The sequence below is a fragment of the Rutilus rutilus genome (assembly GCF_951802725.1).
Source record: "Rutilus rutilus genome assembly, chromosome: 15".
Taxonomy (NCBI): domain Eukaryota; kingdom Metazoa; phylum Chordata; class Actinopteri; order Cypriniformes; family Leuciscidae; genus Rutilus; species Rutilus rutilus.
The window spans coordinates 4,304,861-4,332,840 of NC_140220.1; the positions used below are offsets into that span (position 1 = coordinate 4,304,861).

General features: G+C 36.7%; 1 protein-coding gene across 1 annotated transcript; it reads right to left on the reverse strand.

The window, feature by feature from the left end:
• Nucleotides 1-1,987: 1,987 nt before the first annotated feature.
• Nucleotides 1,988-27,936, reverse strand: cd109 (CD109 molecule; the record flags this gene model as incomplete). The annotated part of the gene is made up of 33 exons (XM_084431711.1): nt 1,988-2,279; nt 2,391-2,493; nt 3,299-3,455; nt 4,461-4,597; nt 6,848-6,913; nt 7,408-7,554; nt 8,948-9,138; nt 9,386-9,557; nt 10,245-10,473; nt 11,367-11,448; nt 11,535-11,711; nt 11,825-11,966; nt 12,709-12,927; nt 13,588-13,701; nt 13,786-13,900; nt 14,404-14,494; nt 16,136-16,205; nt 16,310-16,399; nt 16,891-17,043; nt 17,967-18,143; nt 19,042-19,104; nt 19,184-19,282; nt 19,400-19,672; nt 20,557-20,666; nt 20,807-20,933; nt 21,042-21,135; nt 21,215-21,296; nt 21,380-21,419; nt 23,473-23,598; nt 26,171-26,407; nt 26,546-26,574; nt 26,803-26,975; nt 27,866-27,936. The coding sequence occupies 33 exons, from the start codon at nt 27,934-27,936 to the stop codon at nt 2,089-2,091; spliced, it is 4,347 nt and encodes a 1,448-aa protein (XP_084287837.1). The 3' UTR covers nt 1,988-2,088.
• Between the last annotated feature and the right edge of the window lie 44 nt (nt 27,937-27,980).

A 27,980-nucleotide genomic window follows, 5' to 3' on the forward strand; every position in this document is an offset into this window, starting at 1 on the left:
AACATGGAGCCTATTTTTTGCATTTCATTACTGCAGTGCAATGAATAAATTAATAAAAATAAAATGTATATATTATTTAAATAGCATCGGTTTTAGTTAATTTGTGCATTTATTTATTTAACAACTCATTTAAAATCATTACTGTATTACAGCAACTATTTGTCAGTATATAACTCCAAACCAACTGATATACATTTTGAAACATCCTTTTAAATGAATCTCTAGCTGGACAGACGGGGCTTAAATATTGAACATCATGACACAGAGATAAGTTCCTCTTACACCACAGCATCCATGTGTTTACACTGAATCAGTAATCCGTTGTTTACAAAGATGCGTAAATCACACTGTCAATGTGAAGGTGGAGGATTTGGACTTCAAAAGAAACGCAGGCCTGCGGGTTAGGATAGAACCGTGTTATGATGCGTTTCCTGTTAGATAAAGCTCTCCATGTGGGCCGCACTAATGAGGTGGCAGGAAAAACATCCTGTACGGCTCAATCATGTGAACATGGAGAAACGAAGAGACTGAACCTCACCATGCTCAGTAAAACAGACTCATGGATCTCTAATGAATCCAAACACATCTTGGGCTCATTACGATACTTTGTCGTAAACACTCACACAGGGTGACTACAACAGCTTCTGCTCTCGTCATAAGAACATCTAAGTCTGTGGTTTTGCCATCTTGAATTGCGGTGTTGTGTTTGATTGGCTCTGACTATGAAGCACATTTGTCTCGTTTTCAACTCTCGGGCCAAAGACGTTCATCACTAAATGAAAACAAGCAGGATGTAGAGTCAAAGTTTGCAGTTAACGTGTCCTGCTGGTTCAGTCCTCTGCTCATTGGGTCTGCTATTTATTCCACAAGAGCCTTTTTACAAGCCCAGAATCAGTTAGGCAAATTGTAATTCCTTTGCACTAATATTGTGGCAATGCTGGGAAAAAAAACAGCTTACACAAATCTAAAGTGGTTAGCTAGTCTCCCAACTTAACTGGTTTGATTGGGTGGTTTCAGAAGTCTCGTCTGATGGTAAGCACATTACCTTATAAGCTGAGTATTTGAGCAAAGATATGACGTCTCATTGTGTAAATAGATTTTATAGCGTCTATACAGTTTGTGTACAATATTGTGATGATTCGTTTGTTAGGCCGCACAATAAAAAGGCTAGCTTAGCATGCTAACCACATAACTGAAAACACAAAACTAAAGAGAAATCAGCCATCAGTGTGTTTTATCGTATCACGGTGTAATCTTGCATGATGGATTCAAACTTTAACATTTGCAAAATATGAAATGTATGCAGTGTTCATGTTGGTGAAATTGCTGCAATTATGATACAACAACCATATTGTACACAGAGCAGCTAAATTAATAATTTCTATGTCATCACTTATAATGGCAAAAAAAAAAAAGGATAATAGAGAATTGTTAAGAAAAAGCATAACAAATAAGGTACCCCAGGTAAAATAGCCATTTAGCCTCTGATATTTAGTTTTTAAGGTGATGCCGGCGTTAGTCTGGTAGAAGTCAAAACTTTTACAAAGATTTCCAATTTACGAGTTAAAGAAGTTTCAACTTACAAGATAAAAAAAAAAAGACATGAACACATTTAATACTGGGAAATTTGTAATTGTGGTAATTTACAACATGATGCATATTTAACACAGTGGATTATTATAATGGTGACAAGGAATTTAAGAATCGCAGTGTTCACATTTAAAAAGTTCATTGATCAGTTTTGCACCTGACCCTGCATTACCATTTCAATTATGCTCAAAATTAAAACAAAAATATACAATAAAAAAAAGGAAAAATCTAAAAACAAAAGCATCCCTTATCCACTCCTAATTAATTAATTATATTTAATTTTCATTAAGTTGTCAGTAATTGAAAGAAACAAAGTTCTGTCTAAACTGTTTGTAAAAATCATTAATTGTTGCACTAAATTAAATGTCAATTTTCATAAAAAATAATAAAAAGAAATCACATTTGCAAAACTTTTTTGAAATAATTTACACAAACTTTGCTTGTGGTAGAGTGTTATTGATTATAATGGTTGCGGTGTAGAGAGTACACTGATTAGTTCTAGATTGACAGGAGTATGATGAGTGCTGTGGTCAAGCTCAGAGCCAGAAGTGGATGTTGGCTGATGGAGGACGTCCCATCAGTCACCCTGATGTCTTGAGCCCCACACTGGGAGCAATCTGACCCACACAGCGAACACACAGACATGTGCTGTCTTATCTCAGATGTGTAGGACCGCACTGTCCTCCGTTCTGCAGAGGATAAGAGGATGAAACAAGGAACTTGAAAAGCATACTGGAACAGAACATCATATGAAGGACCATCAATTAGATTGTTTGGAGCAATTATTTAAAGAGTCTTACGCGGCTCATAGTAGTCGTAGATCATCATCACAGCATCTTGGACATTGGCCACCTTAAAGTCCATTATGGTGGATATTTCAATGCACTTTTCGAATATGGTCACCTGTGATGAGAGGAAAGATGATAAAATTGGAGATACAGCCACGAACCATCCGATGCATAATGCATATATATAAAAAATAACCAAATAAACCATCATAAGAACAAAAACACACAGCAGAAATGGATTTTCTAGTATTTGTCTTGTTTTCCAGTACAAATATATAAACATTCTTAAATCAAGAGATGCATTTACTTGAGAAGCAAAATGACAGGAGATATTAAGTCTTGTTTTCTGAAAAATTTATCAACATTTTTGTTTTAGCTTAAAACAAGAAAAAGAAATCTGCCAATGGGGTCAGAAAAATGGCCATTTTTTTATTTCATAGGGAAAATAAGATTATAATTAAGTTATTTTTGCAGTGCAGACTTAGCACCCTTATAATGAAATATTGAATGAATATAAGTAAAGGCTGGCCCACACTACAAGATATTAGGGCCGATTTTAGGCCCAATTCCCCCCTTTCATTCCTAGGTAAAGTCCCCATTATCTTGATGGTTGTACATGTTATCTTATCAGATTTTCCTGTAGTGTGAGGTGTGTTCAGAGTGACCGTAAATATCCAACATGGTTAATATTAAATTAAAATTGTCATTTAATATCAAAAATCCTGTCCAAACACTATTATGGCCATTTCTTCTTGCTCGTCGTCCGCCATGTTTGTTTACTCTGAAGTCACGTTTGACCACGAGAGATATTGTGAGATTGTCATGTTTGTGATCTCTCACATTTAGAAAATCTGATACAATTGAAAAAATCTGTTAATGTGGGCCAGCCTTATGTAATTAAGTTGCTAAGAGGAACTCACCGTGTCTAAGTAAAGTATAACTCGTCCTGAAGGCGTCTCTACTCTTCTGACTAGATCATCTATCTGGACACCATCTTGGGCCAAACTGAAGCCTGTGAGTAAACCCACGTCCAGTATGGCCATACCCGTCTGACTCAGGCCCTGGCCTTCCCTCAGACTTAAAGAAATGGACAAAATTATGCTTTCAGACAGATTTCTACTCAAAAGTGATTCCATAAATATCTACAGCGGCCCCAAAAAGTATTTGGACATAAATACTTAGAATTGTATGATTTGCATTATATATAGAATATTGCTAGTTGTCTAATAAACCTGGCGTTGTATATTAGGATTATTGATGGCTCATTGATGAATTGCTTTTGTTCCTCTTTTCTCTTTGGATAAGAGCATCTGCTAAATGCATAAATGTACATTTTGATGACGTAGAATATACATCTTATTATTCAAGTGATGTCGACACTGATGTTTCTTTTTACATCTGTAACGACACTATTACTGTAACTGTTTGTAAAAAATATTATACTTTTATTATCTTATTGGTAAACATGCTACTTATTTGTATTTAATTGAGCTGCATGTTTTTTTTCTTTTTTCTTCCTGATAACATCAGATAAAAATGGTACATTTATTTCAATGTTTATTAATGTGCATATTCCCTTTTTAAAAAAAAAAATTTTTATATAAATAAATGCCATATTTTTTGATAGTTTGTTATGTAAATGCAAATTCATTTTTAATTGCAGCTCAAATGTAAATACTTGTTTGGGGCTGCTGTATATTGTTTTTTTTCGAGCTGGGCAATTAATTAAAATTCATTTTCATGATTTACGATTTTGATATTTTGAAAACAATCAAGATTAAACAATAATTGTAGTAAATCTAATTAATTTTTTATATTATTTATGTAAATGTGTGTGTATTTTTCAATAAATGTGTGATGTTTCCAAAGTCAATGAGTGATTACTCATTGACTTTGGAAACATCACACATTTATTGAAAAAATAATCATGATCTGAATATTGACCAAAATAATCATGATTATGATTTTCCATAATCGAGCAGCCCTATTGTTCTGTTGACTTTTTAATCACATTTTTTGGTGATGATGAAATAATTTTGGCAAAAAGCGAGTCGTGCGTGTGTGTTCAGTCCAACCGCTCACCTGAAACATATGTGAAGGTTTACACGAAACTCCTCATTGTCCATTACGTCTATATACAAATAAAAGGCCTCATCTGTGTGTGTATCACGCCGTCTTTGAGACCTTCTCGAGTTCATCACGTTGTAGAACACAGTAAGCTGAAACAGTAAGAGAAAATTAATGATAAAAGTCTTTGGGAGTTGTTTTCCCCATTTTATCCCACTTCGTAAAGTAACAGCACATCTCTCCTCAGCAAGTCAGATGATTTGAGGAATCATTCACGCCTGAAGCACAAATGAACAAACATCAGGTCAAGTCTGCTGTCGTAAATCTTCTGAAGAATAGAGATCTGGACACTGTTTTACTGTTTCACTGCTTCTCAAAGCAGCTCAAGATGTTGTTGGTGTCTCAGCGCCTGGGCCGTTTACGTGCTCCATGGCCAGCGATCAAAGGTATGATTATTACACACTGGACTCGGAAAGCCATTACGTCTCTATTTATCTTTATGGGGATTTCAGTTATTATCCACGGCTGCTGAACCTTCATAACCTGCTGTTTGGCAGGTGATAGCTTGATCCTGCTAAATTGTCAGGACGGTCCACTTGTTGTTCAACGAGCAGCTTGTTTTACTTTTAGCTGTTTTGTAGCTATAATATTTGTTTTTGTACCAGACCAAATTCTCAACCAGGGTTTTAGGGCGTTTTCACACCTGAAAGTCCGCACCAAGGTCCGAACCATAGTTCATGTTTTAATACATTGTATACATTCGGTTAGTTTTGGTTTGGTTTCACATTGCAATTATGCGAGCGCACTAAAGAACTTTACATGACGTACTTGCGTCCTGTCGTCATCATCTATATGGGCTGCATCAGAGAATGTCTAATATGGCGAGAAGTTTCACTCTCAGTACACTTCCGGCTTCTGAACTGGTTGCAGTTCCACTCTGATTCCATATGAGGGCGCTCACAGGACGAGTGCAGAATGAATGGAGGTCTATGGCAGTATACTCATCAAAATCCACTTTTCTCAGGATATAATTTTTTGTCTAGTAATTTGAATATTGTATTCGAAAGGAGATGCAAAGAAATTACACATTGCTGGGTGTTAGATTTTTTAGAGTCACTTATTTGCTTTAAAAAGTATTTTAAAGTCTCAATGACGTCATACACATCATACGACCAGAGCTACTGCTTTACGGCAATCCTTCAGTCACGCTGGTGCTTTCGCGCTCTGCATTTTCTTTTCACTCGAGGCATCGACAACACAGCTGACACAGGTAAACACACAACACAGCTGACACAGGTAAACACACGTGCTAGAAGAGTTTTTGTTTGGTTTGTTTCTGGTCCCGCTTCGGATGCCACGATGCCATCAAGCGGTATCTCTGGTCGTAATCAGTCCTTCACTGACCAATCAGAGTTCATTAGCAGAATGCTAGCGTGTTATGGGCAACAACAACTCAACCTGTAAGAAATCGATAGGACATAAGTACTCGTTCATTCAACTTTCGACCTATAACCCATGTTGAACTTGCAAAACCTACAATCAAATCTGAGATTTCTCAACGGCAATCGGGTGAAAGAGACAAATTTAGCCGTCTAGCCCCATAGACTTCAATTCATTTTGCACTCATGGGCGATCGCCCCCAGTGGAACTCTGGTGGAACTACAACCAAAATTCGGTACAATAGGACTTAATAAGGAGTGGGCAGTCTCTCCGTAGACGGGCTCTGGCTGCATCTTGACATTGATTGGTTTGTAAACGGATGTGTGTCTGACGTCAGCGTGTTGTCAATTCGGCGGGTAACTTTGACAAGAATGAATGAACAGACGCATAGCGTTGCCACTATACTTTTATTATTATGGCATTACTCCCTGCAGTGCCAACTATACTCGAGGCTAGTTCAAATTCGCCAAATGAACGTCCTCGTTGTGCGAACATTTTATTGTCGCCGGCAGGACGCAGGAAAAATATTCCTGTAAATGGTTTGAAAGTCCAAACCATACAGAAAATGCTTTCACACTAGAAACGAACCAAACCTTTGTTCAGTTTGATCCGGATACCTCTTTTCGTAGGACCAAATATCGTCTGTTTGATCCGGACCGTGGTCCGGGGGAGGTTTCACACATGTAATTTTGATTAGGACCAAACTTAAAAGTCAGAAAATCCAGACCAAACAAGGTAGGTGTGAAAGGGCCCTTTGTGTGCTAACAGAAGTTTCCGTATTAAAAGGCCTTCCATATATATATATATATATATATATATATATATATATATATATATATATATATATATATATATATATACATATACACAGTAATTAAGGCCTGTTTCGCACACACTGCATCTGCTGTTCAATGACATCTGTTTTGATGTCTGGCAGATGTTAACTACGAGTTTAGACATACCTGAAACAAAGCAATGCCTTTACCCTCTGCCACCACTTCAACATCAATCCCCTCACTTGCATCAATCTGTAGAGACAAACCAAACATTAGCATGCTTCGCTTAGATCTTGACAAATTACTAAAGTCGCAAAGAGTTAGCAGTTATTTGCAATGATAACTTTGAAATTCTTGCGAGTTATTCACTACTGTTGGGGGTCGGTAATATTTTTAAATGTTTTTTAAAATAAGTCTCTTTTACTCACCATGTATTTGATAAGAAATACAGCAAAAACAGTCATATTGTGAAATATTATAACAATTTAAAATATTTGTGTTCTTTTTGAATATATTGTAAAGTGTAATTTATTCCTGTGATCAAAGCTGAATATTCAGCATCATTACTCCAGTCTTCAGTGTCACATGATCCTTTAAAAATAATTATAATATGCTGATTTGCTACTCAAGAAACATTTTTGATAAATAATAATCTTATTTACAAAGAAAGTATTTTTTTCTTTAAAAAAAATCTTTTGAGTGGTAGTTGGTGTCAGCACAGATCTAGATCTGTGTATTATACATACGGGAAGTTCTTGGCTCTGTTGCAGCAGGTAATTGGATCGGTCTATGTTGAACATGGCAGCTCCGTTCACTGTGATGGTGAGATCCACGAACTCGCCACTGTTAATGGTGGCGTAGACTGACAGTGCGTGCAACGCCATCACCGTATCCTGACAATAAAGAAAAACACAGAGCAAAGATATTACAATAAAGCTTCAGAATTGATCAAAACAACAAAACCGGCATTCAACAAGGGGAAAATGCATGAAAATGCATGTCCATTTTGATTTCATGTGTAAATGGCAGATGTGTTCATCTCTCAGGCCCTGTTTACACCTGGTATTAAGATACTTTTTGGTTGATCGGATCACAAGCAGACGAGGGAGACACATTCCCATTTACACCTGGTGTTTTAATCCGTCTCTTTCATCCACTTTCATCCACTTCTGTCCTGATTTCTTCAAATGTGTTTTCAACTGCCTCTGGAAGAGGTCAAAAGTGGACAAGCTCAAAACGTTTTAGACCCCGTTTACACCTGTATTTAGCGTCGTCCACTTGTGATCCGATCGACCACAACGCATCTTACTACCAGGTGTAAACATGGTCTCAGGTGCATCTGTGTCACAGAAACCTAGCTTTCAACCTCCTGCCACCTGGTAAATAACACCGCACATGTGCAGAGCAGAGCACAAAAACAGCCACATATCCATTAATCTTTACATGCTCAAACAAACTCTCTTGGCAAGCGCAGTCAGATGTTCTCCTGTTGGATTCAAGTTGTTGTGTCAAACCAAAGGGCTTCAGCATGATTGCAGCGCTTTATCAAAGCTCACAGCCCGGAAACTGCTAGTCCTCGTTGAGGTTAGTGTTCCTGACAGAACGCAGACCGCTCGCAGCCAGACATCCGGGTTAATATCATGAGGCTCTTTTTAAAATTAAAAGTACATTTTCTTTTCTCACTTCGATGGCCTCTCACAGATCTTGATTTCCAGTTGAAACATTCGCCTGCCAACAAATTCATCTCCCTGAATCAATGGGTTTGTTAGATCAAAGATGTGTGTAATCATAAACACTGGGACACTAATTAATACCTCAATAGATGTTAAAGCCTGTTTACTTTCTTAAAGGAATATTTCCAGGTTCATTTGTGGTGTGATTTCAACTTTTTTTCTTAAAAAAAAAAAGCAAAACCCTGAGGCACTTACAATGGTGAATAAGTGAATCCACAAACATTCAAATACTCACTGTTTCAATAGTACAGCATGTAGGATAAGTGTTAATATGATTTTAGTATGGAAAAAAATGCTTGCTAATATCTTCTGTTTGAAGTTCAAATAAGAGTTTTCAGAGAAAACCTAATGTAAGTGCTTTTATAAAATTATAAGCAACACATTTCTGCTTTTAAATCTTCAAAAACATTGGCCATGTGACTTCCATTGTAACCCAGTCTTTCTAAAATGTCGCCATTCATTTCAGGAGCCTGAATGCCTATAAGTGCGGTCTGCGCACTGTCTAAGTGCGGTTTCTATTGTCTTTCATGAGTTGAACGTCTGTTTAACACACCTGAGTGGATCCGTATCCCCCGAGATGGTTTCTTTGCTGACTGAGCCACTTCATCAGACTGAATCCTTCATCTATTAGTTTCAGTCTGTACATGGAGAGCAGTACATACGCAGATATCTCAATGTCGGCTGAACGCGGCTGCCAGGAATTGTACAAGATGTCGCCTGGAGATCTCCAAGTTGGCACTCCATCTGAAAGACCCAGAATGCAGAGTCACCATACAACTATTATAAACACATTAGAGTTTAACACATTTTACTGTGCCAGGTACGACACTCGTCCATAACAGTACAGCTGGTCGCCACACTGTGTGGAATTAAAGGAAATGTATCGGTTATTTTCTAATGGGTTATGTATGTTTCACATCTGTGGCATGCTGTCGATTACCGCAGACAATAGTTTCACTCCTCAGAGAGTATATGTGTAGGGTATATTTACCGACAACTAGTGCTCTGTTCAGCAGCTGTGTGAGGGCAGATGGAGCGCTGGTGCTGTTGGCCAGTGACAGAGCATAGGTGACTAAAGACAGGCTGTAGTTACTGGAGATTCCCTGAGCCAGTCGAGACTTCAGGAAACTCAAGGCAGAAGACACACTGCCTTCATATGTACTCTAGCAGGAGACACAAAACAGTCTTCAATCAATCAATCAATCAATCAATATGTCTGTTTATCTGTCTATCTATCTATCTATCTATCTGTCTGTCTGATATCTATCTATCTATCTGTCTGTCTGTGATATCTTTCTGTATGTCTATCTAACTATCTATCTCTGATAATATATCTGTCTGTCTGTATGTCTATCCATCCATCCATCCGTCCGTCCATCCATCCATCCATCCATCCATCTTTCTGTCTGTGATAATCTATCAATCAATCAATCAATCTATCAATCAATCAATCAATCAATCAATCAATCAATCAATCAATCAATCAATCAATCAATCAATCAATCAATCAATCAATCAATCAATCAATCAATCAATCAATCAATCAATCAATCAATCAATCAATCAATCAATCAATCAATCAATCAATCAATCAATCAATCAATCAATCAATCAATCAATCAATCAATCAATCAATCAATCAATCAATCAATCAATCTATCTATCTATCTATCTATCTATCTATCTATCTATCTATCTATCTATCTATCTATCTATCTATCTATCTATCTATCTATCTATCTATCTATCTATCTATCTATCTATCTATCTATCTATCTATCTATCTATCTATCTATCTATCTATCTATCTATCTATCAATCTATTCATCTATGAGTCTGTCTGAACTCACCTTGTATTCAGCGTCCTCCAGAAGTGCAATGAGGACGTACGCTGTGAGAGACACAGGTCCATTCAGACCGCCCTGGAGCTCTGTGTGGATGACCTGACCCGGCTCTCTGAACGACCCGTCAGGGTCCTGATGGACAGACAGCCAATATGCTGCCCTCTGCATCACCACCGGGTCAATGGAGATGAAGGCTTGAGCCTGGAGGAAACACCTGAGCACGAACGCTGACAGCCTGAATATCACAAAGCAAACCACAAATCACTCATACACTTGATTTGTGTTTGATTTCATTTTCACCCATCGGTTCTGAAGTCAGTACTGAACTGGAAAGACTATGGGCCCTATTTTAACAATCTAAGCGCATGGTCTAAAGCGCACGGCGCAAGTGCACTTCGGGCATTTCCGAATCCACTTTTGCTAGTTTAACGACGGGACAAATGGTCGGTGCACCCAGCACATGGTCTAAAAGGGTCGTCCCTATTCTCTTAATGAGTAATGGGTGTGTTTTTGGCGTAACGCATCTCATCTCCCGGAGTCTCATCTCCCATTCCCTTTAATGGGAGCAAGTTGCGCTCGCGCCATGGCGGATTCGCTATTTACATGGCGCAATTTGCAAGTGGAAAGACTGAACGCTTCTCCAGAGAGGAAACGGTTCTGCTCGTGCGCAACATTAAAGCTGTGTGTGTGTGCGCGCGAGGTCAATGACCGCGACCAGACCGTCAACGGGACAAGCCAGATTCCACCATATCTTTATGAACACAATATTAATCTTTTACATTGTAATCCTTTTATTTTAAATATTTGGCTAGTTTGTGTGCTGCTGCGCATCCCTATGTGTGTAATAAGCAGAGTGGACCCGTCTATAGGCATTACTAATGGACCCTTTAAATAACAAAAAAATAGCAACGCGCCAACAATGTCCCTGAACACACCTCGTTTTCAGACCAGCAGCCCATGCATTTGCTATTTAAACAACGTGGCGCAGGACGAGAAAATGATAACTGCGTCGGACTGAAACTAGCAAAAAATACTTGCGTCGCGCCTGGTGCCGCATTGCGCCGGATGTATGATAGGGCCCTACGTTTTTGGGGTAGAGTTTAAGCTGCTGTATTTATTTATGTATACCATGTGCTGCCAGAATAATCACTGTCTCCAAAAGCACTGAAGGAGCCATCAAGCCTTTGGTAGGAAAGCTCACGTTCATACGCTGCAATCAAACAGAACAGACGTGTTAACTCAAGGACTTCTTCTGCTGTGTTTCTCAGGAGGACTATAAGACTTCACAACACTCACCTTCCATCATGTAGCTCATAGCCTTGCTCCTGGTCTGTTCCTCGGCTTGCTTAGTATTTCTCAGATACTCCAGAACATAAATATTTGGAGCAAAATGGATCATGTTCTGCTCACCACAACCGTAAGGCATCTCAATGAGAGAGTCCAGATTTCCAATGGATGGGCCCAGAACATCACCTTCAACATAGACACATATAGAAGAGGGTCAGATAAGTATGTTTGTACTCAAAAAAAGCCTGATAATAGCCAGAAAACCTCTAACAATAGAAACACAGGGTGAGGACACATACCCACAGCAGATACAGTGGCCCTCTGACTGTCAGAAACCACATCTGCAGGAAAACTAAACGCAATCGTCCTAGACACCGTGTTCTGGTTCAGGGGAAACTCCAGAAACAATGTTTGAGTTGACGACTGCTCCAGTCCCTCTGGCTAGAGAGAAATCATTCAACACAAAACGAGTTTAGGATTTTCTACATTCCCAGCTGCAACACACTATGATAGTATTTACTGTACGTTAAATATAGAATCATCAAAAATAATGTTTTTTTGTTGTTGTTTTTTATCATGAATTTTTTTTAATAATGTAAATCTTTATTTTAATATGAATGCGTTACAGATTTTGCTTTGCTGTAATAAATATAGAATGATCAAAAATAATGAGAAAAACAGCTAAAAATGTCCAGATGCTTTACAGTCATGAACATGATTGAAAAAATTTGCTTTTTTATTTATCATTTTTGTCATGATATTTTTTATAAAAATATAAAAAAATTAATTGTTGTATTATCTTTATTGATTTAAAATAAAAATATCAACTTATTATTAAAAAAATTGCTTTGCTGTAATAAATATAGAATCAGCAAAATATTGAGGAAAAAAAATCTAAAAATGTCCAGATGCATTACAGTCATAACCAAATGAGGAGAAAATTTGCATAATTGTCAAGAAAATAATGTCAAAATGCTAAACTAAATTGTTTTACTGTCTTCAATTTGTTTAAATAAAAACTTAAATGCATTACAAATATTGCTCCAAGAATTATAAAATCATCACAAATGTTTCAAGAATGTCCAGATGCACTGTAGTCATGAACCTATGAGACAAAAATGGGCTTAACTGTCATGAAAATAATGTCTAAATACATTTTTTATATCGTGCTGGCATGAATCACCTTGACAAGAACAGTCTTGTAGACCCAGTCTGAAGAGTAGATGGACGTGGCTTTGACAGAGATGGGAATCTCTCCCAGCGCTGTGACTCTGATGGGGAACAGGAGCGTCGTAATGTTCTGACTCAACACTGAGACTTTCCTCACATTGTTCATAGAAAAATCTTTATTGTCTGGTGACACAAATTCAAACTCCATACTCTCTGCAACAACAACTATCACCTGTGACGGAAAAAGACATGAAGAGAGCTGTTTTCAGCAGGCTATAATTCACTTAGAACAGACCAAGCCTACAGTAACCTGTGTCAAAGTCAACATAATAGAACAGTATTCACAAACTATTTTACTTTCATTTAGCTGTGCGCCAGAGTTTCATTTTGTGAGTCAGAGGTTTGTTCAAATAACTTGAGCAACAATAATAATAATGCTGAGCAAATACTTGAGTGCACAGTCCAAGCTAACAAAAATATGTTCTAGGAACATTTTGCAGCATTTTCATTAAGTTGTAAAAAACATTATTTCTGAATGTTCCCAGAATGTTCAAAACGTCCAGTTTTTTTATTTATTTTTTATTATTGGTTATACGAATGTTATAATTTTATAATTTGACAAAAATTATGGAAACGTTACTTTTTTTTTTGTTCTCTGAACATTCTAAAACAAGTAGTTATATTGAAAAAATGTTAGAAGAATGTTTAACTAAAACCGTTCCATTAACGATGTATAAAATAACATTTTTGTGTTAACGTTTTGAAAACTTTAGACCAGATAACTATGAACGATTATTCTATTAATGTTACTGGAAGATTGTTTGTTCATAACTTTGAGAGAACATTCCCCGTAAGCTGGGTTACTGACTGTTTTTACAAACACAAATCTCACCTCCAACTCCTCATCCTTATAGTTAAATAAATTGACTTCCAGCAGTAGCAGTTCCCCACGGATCAGGAACGCCGGGAGATTCAGTGACAGGAAGAAATCTTTAAACACGGTGAGCTGAGAAACAAACTCCTTTTTAAAAATCAGTTATACATACTAATATTCAGTGATAGGTAAACTGTAGCCTACACAATGCCTCACCTCTGCAGGAGCGCTGATGCCCAAACCCAGATTCTCTGACATCACGATGGCAAAGGCCGCCCAAGAGGTCAAGCTGTCCGGCACGGTCACCGGGAAGGAAGCCGAGGCAGAATTACTGCGACGTAAGAAATAAAAACAGTCAATGTTTATTAATAAATAATTATTAATTTACTCAATAATTATGAGTCAGTTGCTTGCATGAAATTAATGTGAATAGAGACCATTTGAGAATTTGATGGGAAACAATTAAATTCATATTGTGATATCTAACGTTTCCTTGTATCTTGGCAAATATGAGCACAGTTTGAGACATTGTTGAGGTGTCTTCTGAAACTCTACAGGATGACTGATAGTCCTACTACACTCTTCTTCTTTTTTTAGGGAAAATATTTGCAGTCTTCAAAAGTCTCCATTTTCTCTCCATTCCGTCTCAATGCTGTCTAGGATTATATAGAGATCTCAGAGATTTGTGATTTGCGATAGTGATTGCATAGCGTAAACAATCAAAGTTATTACATCAGAAGTTGCTTGTTCATAGCTCAGAAAGTATTTTGAATACAGTTAGGTATTATCCTAGTGAAAATCAGCTCAATGACAGACATATTTCTCCTCGTGTACCTCATATTAGCATCCAGCCAGATCCAGGTTTCAGGAAAGTCTTTTCGAAAACCCACATCAGCCATATGATTCAGATAGAGTCCCTCCCCTGCTGTGGAACCCATGAGCATTAGTGAGAAAATGATTGAACCAGAAGACAATACAGGGAAACCATTGTTTTTTTTTTCAGGCACTGGTCAATTTTGAGCTTTTCTGCTTCAATAACATGTCTTCTTTCAGACTAGTAACATCCAAAATACATATTTAAGTGGTGTGCCTCAAGGATCGGTTCTTGGTCCACTACTAATTCTAATTTATATCCTCTTGGCCAGATCATTAAATGTCATGGACCTAATTTTAATACACTAATTTATTTTCCCAATTCAGTTTTTTCAATCTGGGAGAGCTGTTTGATTCTAAATTATGTTTTGAACCATATCTGCCAGCTTGTTAAATCTTGTTTTGTTGCACCTTCACAATATTGTTCGCATAAGTCCTTCACTTAAAGGATTAGTTCACCCCAAAATGAAAATTTCCTAATAATTTACTCACCCCAATGCCATCCAAGATATCCATGTCTTTCTTTCCTCAGTGGGAGAGAAATTATGTTTTTTGAGGGAAAGCATTTCTGGATTTTTCTTCTAACAATGGACTTCATTGGTTACCATCGTTTTTAAGTCCAAATCAATGCAGTTTCAAAAGTCTTTGAAGTGTTTAAACGGGCTGTACGCGATCACAGCTGAAGAAGAGGTTGTTATCTAGCGAAACGATAGGTCATTTTCAATTTTTTTTATAATTTATTGACTTTTTACCTTCAATAGTTCGGATTGAGCTGATCAACAAGCGGACAGGGAACTACGTCATCACGTTGAAAGGTCACGCCGGCGCCGGCAATACTATTTGAACTACTATTCATATTCATCAGAATGTTATTCATATACTATTCATATTCATATTCACTGAATACTATTACTATATATATAATAGCAAACAATACTATTTGAACTATCCTACGGTCGCATTGTAAACAGTGGGGCGGTACTTCTGTCGGCGCCGGCGTGACCTTTCAACGTGATGACGTAGTTCCCTGTCCGTTTGTTGATCAGCTCAATCCAAACTATTGAAGGTAAAAAGTCTATAAATTATATAAAAAAATTGAAAATTGAAAATGACCTATCGTTTCGCTAGATAACAACCTCTTCTTCAGCTGTGATCGCGTACAGCCTGTTTAAACACTTCAAAGACTTTTGAAACTGCATTGATTTGGACTTAAAAACGATGAAACCAATGAAGTCCATTGTTAGAAGAAAAAAACAGAAATGTTTTCCTCAAAAAACACAATTTCTCTCCCACTGAGGAAAGAAAGACATGGATATCTTGGATGGCATTGGGGTGAGTAAATTATTAGGAAATTTTCCTTTAACCATAAAGATGCTGAAACTGTTATCCAAGCTTTCATAACCTCTAGGGATATTGTAGTGGCCTACCAGCTAAATTCCTTAATCACCTGCAATTGGTACAATATTCTGCTGCTCGTGCCCTTACATTTGAGCAACAAATGAGCTGGAATATTAATGTGGATAGCATAATTTGGTCTTGGAAAAACTTTGAGTGCATATTGATATCAATATGTCTTGCCTTAAGAAAATGTGAGTGGTGCAAATCTGTGTTTTAGGTGGTTGCCAGGGTGTAACTATGTGGTTGCTGGGGTGTTCTGAGGGCTTGCTTGGGGAGGTTTAGTCTTAAGACTTACGAAATGCAGGGAACAACTGACTCTTTTCCTGATTCAGCCTGGCATCTGTCAGAACCGTGACACCGCACATCTGCAGAATGAAACAGTGTCCATAAACCATGTGGGAATAAGTGATACATTTCTGTTCCTGAGATAACAATCAAACATCATATGACATTCATGTGTCTGATCTACCATGAATATGGAATACGGATCTCCCATTTTCATGCTGCTGTAATCTGTATGGGTCATCTCTCCGCTATATGACAGAAATTCTTCAAGCACCTGCAAAACACACACACACACACACACACACACACACATACACACACAAGCTCATTTTGCTGATCTTAGATCAGGACAAATTGCTCTGGAGTCAGTGTTTGCTGATCACAAACCAGCTATTGTTATAAATCACATCCAGAACAACAAACTGAACTACACAATGGTGTCTGCACTATCAAACCCGTTCACCTAGTTCTGATAAATACAATTACTCTCAGTTTCTTCCTTTTGTCAACAAGTGAAATTCGGGAGTGGTGTTGGCATTTGGTTACATAGGATGACCAGCTTTACTTATCATGAGATCTTTTTGTGGGAACAAACAATCGTGTGAAATACCAAAGTTGATTTCCCACACTTTAAACCTCAATACACTGAACAAGACAAGACATCAGGTGAGAGAGTTGGAAAACAATGGGTCTCCATATTTCCCCAGTGTTGATGTCACAGATTATTCTGTGAGCGTATCTATAATCTCTAGTAGACCATATTACCTTTGTCTCTGTAATGCCATTGTCTTTGTTGGAGTCCATTGTTGCTTTGTCCACAACCAGAATTCCCACCAGAGATCCAGGCTCGGACACAGAAACGGAGAGAGATACAGATTCTGCTGGCCCGGCACGATCCTGACTCCAGCTCAGAGATACCTGCAATTGAGATCAAGTCAAATTCATGATTACAATGACATAACAACCCATTTTACTTAGTGTGACACATTTCAGAGTGGAAAAGGACATTCAACAAGAATAATTAAATATTCAAATAACCGCATTTAATATCAATTTAAACTATAATTCGTTTTCATTTAATTGCAACTAACATTAAATGAAGAGTCCAAAAACATTACATTCAATTTGCACTTAATTATATGAACGTATATTATTTTTGTAATTAAAAGCGTGCAAAAGCAGACTGAACTTACAAATTTATTTCATTGTTAAATGTTTCATCAAAATATCAGAAAATAATACATAATGTAATAAATATATTAAATAATATGCAAAATAGTATATTTGCATGTCCACATTCTACACAATTGCATTTAATGGGTTACATGTAATTCAATAAATTAATAAAATATAATTTGAGTAAAATAAATTCGACTGAAATTTCAGAATTGCTGAATTTTTCTGTTTAACCCCATCATGGCATTTTGTCCTTCATATAATAATTGTTTGATCTTTCTGCCATCATATTTAATGTACTGACGTCATTTATACAGACTTTATCAGTACTGGCTTTGTCAAGCTCAGCAGTTAAATTTTTGTCTTAAAATCGACATATTTCAGGATATTCAACAAGAAAATCCATCAGGAATTAAGCATGAAACGCTTTAAAAAGAAATCTTTTGTTGTTTGATTTTCTTACTGTAACTTTGGTTATATTAACATTAACCAGCATTAAATTATAGGTAGGAAAGATGACCTTCAGTAGTAGCCTAAAACAATGACTATTTAATTAATTGAAGAATAAAATAAATCACATTTATGAATATCCACCCTGACCTTTTCCAAAGTTGTATTTCCTAACTATGTAATGCCGTGATGTTTCTGTTGTCCTGAACTCTTACTGTGTTTCTCAGGACTTGTGTGAAAGAAACTTGTAGAGCATCATTGACGATCTCTCCGTCTGGAAGCGTGTAGTACACCATCACACAAGCCAGTGGAGTCCAAGACTGATCTGTGTTCAGACTGAAGGAAGAGGAATTTACCGTTCCAGCATCCACCACCCGACCGCGGGACATCACCTACACAAACACAGGCTCATTCTCACAAATGCCCAATTGCCTTACTACAGATATCATTAACAGGATACCCGTGTGAAAAAGAATTGTGCTTAATCGTATTGTAGTGTACTTCAAATCTTAAAAGTGTACTTGCAGATAGTATAATATCACTGAAATAAAAGGTCACTTTAGTGTACTTCGAAAGAGAAACTATGTGTTTCTTAACACACTTTAAGTACACTTTCAAAAAGTACATTGGTAATCATGTTTTAATAATCTTTTGTTGTGCTTTAAATAAGTAAACTTAATTTGATGTGTTGACTAACATCCTAAAGCACATGAAAGTACTTGATTATAGTGTTATTCAATATTACATTTAAAGTTAATATATTTCAAATGTAACGAATTATAACTGCATCATTTGAAATATGCAACAACTAATATAATTAAATAATTTGACATAAAAAGTTGAAATTATGACATTAAATCAAAATTGTGAAATCAATTTCAACATTTTATTTCATAATTATGATTTAGTATTTAAAAATTGTGACTTTTTTGTCATATTTTCCCCTTTCTGTCATCATGACATACAAAGTCAAAATTATGACTAAGCAATTCTGCTTAAAATTCTATTTTACCAAAGCAATTCTGTCAAAAAGTCAAAATTATAATTTAGTATGTCATAATTATGACTTTTTATCTTTTTTTTCATCAAAAACTCAAAATTATGATTTAATATGTCATAATTATGACTTTTTATCTTCTTTTTTTAAATCAAAAACTCAAAATTATGATTTAGTATGTCATAATTATTTGACTTATGTCATAATTAAGATTTACCAAAGCACGTTCTTTCTTATGTGGTGGAAATGGGCTTCCATATAAAACAGATTATCCCTTGATGGAAAATACTTACAAGGTAGTGGAATTTGGTCAGGTTAAAATTGCTCTCCAAACTCAAGAACAGCGGCTGTCCAACCTGCAAAAGTCACCCTGTCAGTGCAAACTCAGTGAAAGCAAACATAACAGCTGGAAATATGCACAGACAGCTTGAGTACCTGAGGCTCGCTGTCTCTGTGAAGCTGTATGTAGGATCCACTGGGTGAAGAATAACTCCTGTAGAGCTGAAGACGCTGGACTGTGTCTTCAAACCGGGCCTGAAACCAACATCAGGAGGAAGCACTGCTTAGTGCTTGGCTGCATCCCAATTTACATACTTCTAGAATGCATAACGCATATCAAGGCCATGTAAAATGTGGATGAAGTGTTCGCACCTCTATATCAAGTGTGGCAACGCTGTCAGAGAGCTGGACCTGAAATGACATCACCCCATCAGCAGCAACTGGAAGCTGGATATCTTGGACTGGAATATCGTACATGGGAGAGAAGCTTGACGTTGTGCTGTTCATCATGCGAGGCACCATGGCACCATTCTCGTTCCACGTCCACGTCCAGGGGCTGAACTTGTGCTGGGTCACCGTCAGCTGGACACTTCTGCTCTGTTCTTCAGCACTCAGGGCCCGCTGGTCATAGCTGGTTAACTTCACCTTGAAAGAATGAATCTCATAAAACCTGTTGGTCATGTCTGGCTCATATTTCACTAACTAACTAAATTCGAACTAATTAATAAAGATAATTTACCAATTTTTTTTGAATAATGACATTATTGTCATGACAATTAAACAATTAAAGAAAATTAAGCATATTCTTTAGAACCATTAAGGTTTGTGCATCGTGACATTTTTTTCACGACAACTAAACATATTATTATATATTATATAATAATATATAAACATATAATTTAAATACTGCCATTAATGCGAAAATAATTATAATTTATTTAAATACTGTCATTAATGTAAAAAATAATGATATATCATTTAAATACTGTCATTAATCTGAAAGTAATGATATTTTTCATAAATGCTGTCATTAATGTGAAAATAATTATATCTTACATAAATACTTTCATTAATGGGAAATAATTATATTTTATTTAAATACTGCCATAAATGAAACATTTTTTATATTTATATATCATTATAGATATTTATAAATCATTGTAGTTTTTTGTACTGCCTTTAATTTATGCTAATTTTAATAAATAAATCATTACAAGTAAAACATATATACACAGTAATGAAACAGAGATGTTTTACAATTCATATTTACAATACAAAAAATCTTAATTTTTAAGTAAAATATACAGTCATTTCTTATTTTCCTCTGATTTTTAGGGTGAAAGCTTAGACTAGTCTTAAAAGTTAGTCGTCTAAATTGTTTCTTCAAGACTGGTCTGAACTTTTTAAAGTCTAGTTGGTCAAACAAGTACTTTAGACACAGTGTTAACATAGTGGCCCCTGGACATTCACCAAATTCACTCAAAATATGGACCGAAATGTAATGCTAATGATTTTTCTTCTGTCTTTACCTGAGCAGTGAAGGTCGTGGAGGGTTTAATGATTTGTGGATGTTGCAGAAACTCTAGATTATATTTATTATCCACAATAGAAACCCTCACACTGCTGTTGCATGTTAAACCTACAGGCAGAGAAATGAAAAAAAAAACATCTCAAATCAAATACGAAAGGACCTCTTAATTTGTTTATTAATATGCATGCAGATTGGTTAAAGTTATTTGACAGCTGGATACATATCAACAGGACGGTCACGGGACATACCTGTAACGCCCTCTGTGACGTTCACCGTAATGTCGATATATTCTGTCCCATATCCATCATAATATGTGTAATCAGAAGAGAGTTTGTACAATGACGCATCAAATGTGATATCAGCAGATCCGTCAATCTACACCAGAAATAGAAGTCAGATTAACAGTTAAACAAACATAAACTATTATAATATTATAGTATAATATTCAACCGTTTGAATTTGAACCGTTAGTGGGCTACTCACCATTTCATTGTGTTCATAACGTCTATCGAGGCCAGTGAATACGTGAATATATGTCACAGACATCAGCCCACTGACGGGCTTCCCATAAAAATATCTGAGAAAAAAGAAAAGAAAAAAGTATTATTTTTGTGTTTTTAATGAATAATACAACTATTTTCAGGACAAACGCTCACTTTGCTGTGACCGTCCCTGTCAGTGTGTCTTCATAATGCAGGATGGAGGGGACGTTCACCTTCACCTCAAATCTAGGAAGCACTGTAAACATACATTTAAGATTAATGTCTAGGAAAATAAAAAACATTGATCATAAACGCTAAGTATCATATGTGAAATCTCACCATAGTAGTCCACAATGAACGATCTCTCCTGTACAACATCCTGCATGTCCAAAATAACAGTGTTAGAATAAAGAGCATTAAATTAAATCACTAGGCCCGTTCACACCAAAGGCGATAAAGATAACGATAAAGATATAGTTCTGGTGGACATTCCTGCAGTCAGCATGCCAATTGCATGCTCTCTCAAAACTTGCGACATCTGTGCATTGTGCTGTGTGATAAAACTGCACATTTTAGAGTGGCCTTTTACTATGGCCAGCCTAAGGCACACCTGTGCAATAATCATGCTATCTAATCAGCATCTTGATATTCCACACCTGTGAGGTGGATGGATTATCTCGGCAAAGGAGAAGTGCTCACTAACACAGATTTAGACAGATTTGTGAACAATATTTGAGAGAAATAGGCCTTTTGTGTACATAGAAAAAATCTTAGATCTTTGAGTTCAGCTCATGAAAAATGGGGGCAAAAACAAAAGTGTTGCGTTTATAATTTTGTTCAGTGTAGTTATGGTTCTTGGTGTGAACAGGCCTTAAAGGGTTAGTTCAACCAAAAATGAAAATGATCCCATAATTTACTCACCCTCAAGCCATCCTAGGTGTGGGCCTATGTGCCATTCTTCTTTCAGTCAAACACAATCAGAGTTATATTAAAAAATATCCTGGGTCTTCCAAGCTTTATGATGGGAGTGAATGGTTCCTTAAGATTTTAAAGCTCAAAAAAGCGCATCCATGATCCATCATAAAAGTAATCCATACGACTCCAGGGGTTAGTAAAGGCCTTCTGAAGCAAAGCGATGCGATGCGTTTTTGTAAGAAATATATCCATATTTATAACTTTATAAACTATAACGACCGATTTCTGGTAACGGCCGTACGCGAGTCTAGTTCCGGCGGAAGAGTGACCTCTGACCGGACACATGACGTATAGATGAATACTGAAGCCCAGAGGAAAGAGCAAAACAAAACACCAGTCATGAATTAGAAGTCTAAAATGAGGATTTTTAAAGAAAAATGTCAGAGGAGCTTGAAGTTTGTTGCCCAGCCCTATTTGTTTGAACCGCAAGAGGTATCTACTCTCACCTAAGATTACGCTACTCCAACTCGACTCGATTGTGAACGTGGACCGACGTTACCTGAAGTGATTACAGTTTATAAAGTTATAATTCATGAGTTCATGTGCCCATATAATCTTAGTGTAAGTGGCAAACAGATTTGGCTTGCTGTCTGCTATAGAGGGGCTCAGAGAGGACCTTCTAGGCTACTCAAGATCCGATTGCCCCCCTATAACAAGACATAAAAAAATACAAAAAGGAGGAGAAGGGGAGGAGGAGGAATGCCGAAAGAACTAACAACGGGAAGAGGTAAGAGGCTGGTTTTTATACCTTGGTAATTATTAGAATATTAGATGGCCGTAGGTCTCCGAAATTACGTTTAATAACTTCACTTATGGATATTTTTCTTACAAAAACGCATCGCTCTGCTTCAGAAGGCCTTTATTAACCCCTGGAGTGGTATGGATTACTTTTATGATGGATGCATGTGCTTTTTTGGGCTTCAAACTCTAAGGTACCATTCACTCCCATTATAAAGCTTGGAAAAGACAGGATATTTTTTAATATAACTCCGATTGTGTTTGGCTGAGAGAAGAAAGTCATACCTAGGATGGCTTGAGGGGGAGTAAATAATGGGATAATTTTCACTTTTGGATGACCTAACCCTTTAATTCTAAATCAAAATAAAACTTTTTGGGGTGTGCACGATGAATGTTGGCACAAAACTTGCTGAGCAATTCTAGGGTGTTGTGGGTGGTTGACAGAACAATTCAATGCTTTTTTTAAAAGTGGTTTTTAGAGTGTTGCTATGCAGTTGCTAAGGTGCTCTTAGTGTTTTTAGATTGTTGCTATGCAGTTGCTAAGGTGCTCTTAGTGTTTTTAGTGCTGTGTGTTGCTTTGCAATTGCTAAGGTTATATATGGCTTTACGTTGTTGCTAAGGCAACTGGTCATTCCTTAATTGTAATTCAGTGGGATTTTTTCAGCTGTTTTGTCGTTCACCAGGTGGTGACTTTCCACTCCAGTTTTCACACAACTCACGTGGATTCCGGCTACAATTTTCCATGGGCCAAGCGGTGGGTTCTGAGAGAGTTTCAGCTCTTTTGAAATGACACCTAGAACACCGTCCACAGACAGCCACTGTCGAATCATATTCCCCTTGGGATCCTGCTCACATTAAAAACACACAAAAACAATGGAATAAGGTTTGTTCCATCCATCCCTCAGTACTCCAGACCGTATTCAAAACACTGCTCCGTGATGCTTCGAAACCTTTGTGAATAATTTTCCTCAAACCAGTGATTCGGAGCCCGCATCAAATTGCCAAAGTCACGTGATTTCAGTAAAAGAGTGTTTGTTACGTCGTAACAGGTTTGAAATGTTTCGAATTTTCAACGGTTCACCGCTACACTGGTTCATGGGTATCGCCCTGATGATCTCTGTGAACCCATGGACCAGTGTCTACATGGTTTTTTACCTGATCACGGATCAACTTCATACATTTGTAGACATTTAATGGTACATTTTTATAATAAAGAGTAAAAAAAATAAAATAATTTTGACTCTCGTAAGCTTTTCAAAAACATTTTCTTCTCTTCTTAGTTTTTCTCCTCCCCCTCCTTCATCAGCTGACAACTTTCCACATTCTTCATAAATAAAACAACAACCATCAGCGGCCAATTTTCCATACCACAAACTGGCACACGCATCTTAAAACAAACACACACATTCTCCCCTACATCTCTCCGCTCTCAGAGAAAGAAGTCTCCAAACTCATCCTTTCAGATCAACCTACTACCTGACCGCTTGATCCTATCCCCACTCATCTCGTTCAAGGCATTTCTTCTTTAGTTGCACCTGCACTTACTCACATCATCAACACCTCTCTTCACACTGGTACCTTTCCCACAGCATTTCAGCAGGTTTGGATAACCCCACTGCTTAAGAAACCCACTGTAAATCTAGAAAACTACAGACCGGTATCCCCTTTTCCATACATTGCTTAGACACTTGAATGAGTCATGTTTAACCAAATCTCTGCCTTTCTTCCACAGAACATCCTGGACAACAATCAGTCTGGTTTCAAAAGCGGACACTCAACTGAGACTGCCCTACTCTCGGTTATTAAAACTCTGAGACTGGCAAGAGCACCTTCAAAATCCTCAGTTCTCATCTTGCTAGATCTGTCTGCTGCTTTTGACACAGTTAACCACCTGATCAAGGGCAACTCAGGAACTGCACTCCACTGGTTCAAGTCTTGAAGTTGAAGTTTTATTTGCCATTTGTACCAGTACAGCTAGTACAAGTACATAGCAATTTTTCTTTTAAAGCTCATTGAGTCAACATTAAAAAGTCAACATAAAAGAAGAACCTAACAAAACTACACACAATAAATAGACTTTGAGAAGGTACAGTAAACGAAGAACCGTATAGATCCACAACAAACAAACACAATAAAGATGATTACCTCCATATAGGAGTATTGCACTGTCCTGAGATAATACATAATATACACATTTACAAAAAATACTGTAATAAAACATTCTCTGTTTAACAGAGACAGACACATAAACACATCACAGGCATAAACTACCCTTTCTAACAACTCTATATAAAAGGAGATAACACTTGCCATCTTATAAAAATGAGACAGACATATCTGTTCCCTCTGCCATATCCTCAGTCATCAGTCTGACTGTGGCTGGAAAGAAACTGGTTTAATAACATCGTAACTACTAGCTAAAATCTAAAATCTAGCTACTGGTGTGCCTCAGGGCTCAGTGCTGGGACCACTTCTCTTCTCCATCTACATGCCATCACTAGGATCTGTCATTCAGAAACATGGTTTTTCCTATCACTGCTGAGCAGATGACACACAACTCTACCTCTCATTCCAGCCAGATGATCTGACAGTAGCTACTCGCATCTCAGCCTGCCTGGCAGACGTTTCTTGCTTGATGAAGGACCACCACCTTTAACTCAACCGAGAACCGAGACCAACCAAACAGTTAATCACAACTTCTCCATTCAGCTAGATTTGTCAACCATAACTCCATCCAGGACAGCCAGAAACCTTGGAGTTGTGATTAATGAAAAGTTAAACTTCACAGACCACATTGCAAGACCTGCCCACTCCTGCAAATTTGCCTTAAATAACATTACACAACTCCTTGTCCAAGTTCTTGTTCTGAAAGACCAGCTTAACTCAACTCGAGCTACTGAGTCTTTAGCCATTTTCAAGATCCATTAATATTTATAAAAAAAGATCTATAAAAACCTCCATGCTACGTGTACTGTACTAGACTAACTGATACTAGTCACAGCACTTACATATTGTTGCCCTATTGTTGCTTTGATTGCTTCTATTGTTCTCCTAATTTGTAAGTCTTTGGATAAAAGTCTAAGGAGAATAATCTGCTAAATGATTATTCTCGTATTGGTCTTATTAAGCACTCTATAAAACAAACAAATAAGCACTATACAATTTATTATAAATATCCTATTATAAAGATTTTTTTTTTTTTTTTTGGTGCATGTTTAAGCTTAGTTTTCTCTGCATTCACACTGTTCTGATCAGCATGTGTCATCATTTTGTGAAGCAATTGGTTCAAAGTTTTCAAAGTTTCTAAAAGCTTTGTGTCTTCCATCACTACTCTCATGATGACACTGCTAATGTATCTGTTCACATTCTGCCAGAATAGGGCTAAAATAACCATCACCAATCACTTGAGACACCCACCCTGATATAAATGTTGATCTCGCCCTTGTACGGCTTTCCATCGGGTGTAACTGATACAACCCGAAATTTCACCGTCTCCCCTGGTTGGTATTTGTTCTTGTCAGTCTGGATAAAGATGGACATGCACTTGGGGCTGAAGACCATCGCGGTGGAGTTTGAAAACACTTGAGCAGCTCCAACAAACCCCTTAACGTACAGCTGATATGGATACCAGTAACTCAATTCATCATAAAAGACCTGAAGAGGGAAAATAACACAGTACACTCTGTATGTAGGTCACAGACAAACAGCTACTGATGCAACCTTCTGGTCTGTAATCAATTCATTTATTTTATTTGGAGATTCAATCATAGAAACTACAGCTCTGATACTCACAGGCGGGAGAGACAGTAGTCTGGTAGAGCCTTTAAAATCAAAGCAGAACAGACACGAATACTTGTTTGAACAGGGTGGAGTTGTATTGTATAACATTATATTTACATTGTATAGGTCATTCTAAAAAGGTCCCTTTTTGAGTTTGACAATGCGATTTTCAATGTAAATTTAAAGAGTTCAGACTAAATTAATACATCTGAATATATGTTGTTATATATGTTGTGTCTTCAGAAATGTTTTAGATATATATATTTTACCTGCTGGGACAGTGCTCTGTGTTTGGGCCACACTGGTGTTTCCATGAATGAGTTCAGCTGTGACTTTGATGGGATAATCTGACAGAATGCTGACTGATATTGTGGTGGGAACGCCACAGCGCAGAACTTCAGAGACGGATATGAGATAGGAGGGATTCTTTGCTGGGCTGAAACTAAAAAATTTCTTAAAGATTAGAGGTTTTAAATATGAATATTAGCATGAATTGAGTATGAACTTTTGAATTAGCATGAACTTTTTTTTTCTTTTTTTAATATAACTTAACATTAGAAACATTAAACTCTAAACAGCTATACTTTTCTATCTTTCACTATACCGTTTAAAAGTTTGAGTTTGAGTACAATTTGTTTTAAGAAATTAATACTTTTATTCAGCAAGGATGCATTAAATTGATCAAAAGTGACAGTAAAGACATTTATAATGCAGCAAAAGATTTCTGTTTTTTTTTTTGTTTTTTTTTAATGCTGTTCTTTTGAACTTTCTATTAATCAAAGAATCCCGAAAAAAATGTATCATGGTTTCCACGAAAGTATGAAGCAGTTTTCAAAATTGATTATAAATGTTTCTTGTTTCATTTCTAAAATGTATTTAAATAGAAAAGTTATTTTAAATTGTAATAATATTTAACAATATTACTATTTTTACTGTATTTTTGATCAAATAAATACAGCCTTGGTTAGAATAAGAGACTTGTTTCAAAAATATTTAAAAAATCTTACTGACCCCAAACACTGTGTATTAAAATAACGAAGCATGAAAAAATCCAGAAACTTGTCAAGAGACAAAAGATACAGATTAAGAATATTGAGCATAATAAGAATTATTATTTTGCTATCAGGATTTTCCATATTTGCTAAAAATGTCTATATCAGTTCATCACTAAATCATCAACATCAAAAGCAATACAAAAGTTATATTAAGTAACTATTCTATTCTGTTAATTTTAAGTAATGATTTTTTTCTTCAGTTTTTTAACAATTTTAATCACCTTTTATATGACTAGTACAAACATGTTACTATAATAGAATTGGACATTTGACAAACCTTGGTGTGACTAGAGTTCCACTGCAGAATAGTAAACATTCCAGAACTCCAAAGACTTGAATCCACTCCATTTGCAGGTGTGACACTCCAGTGAAAGCACTTACTGAACTACTAA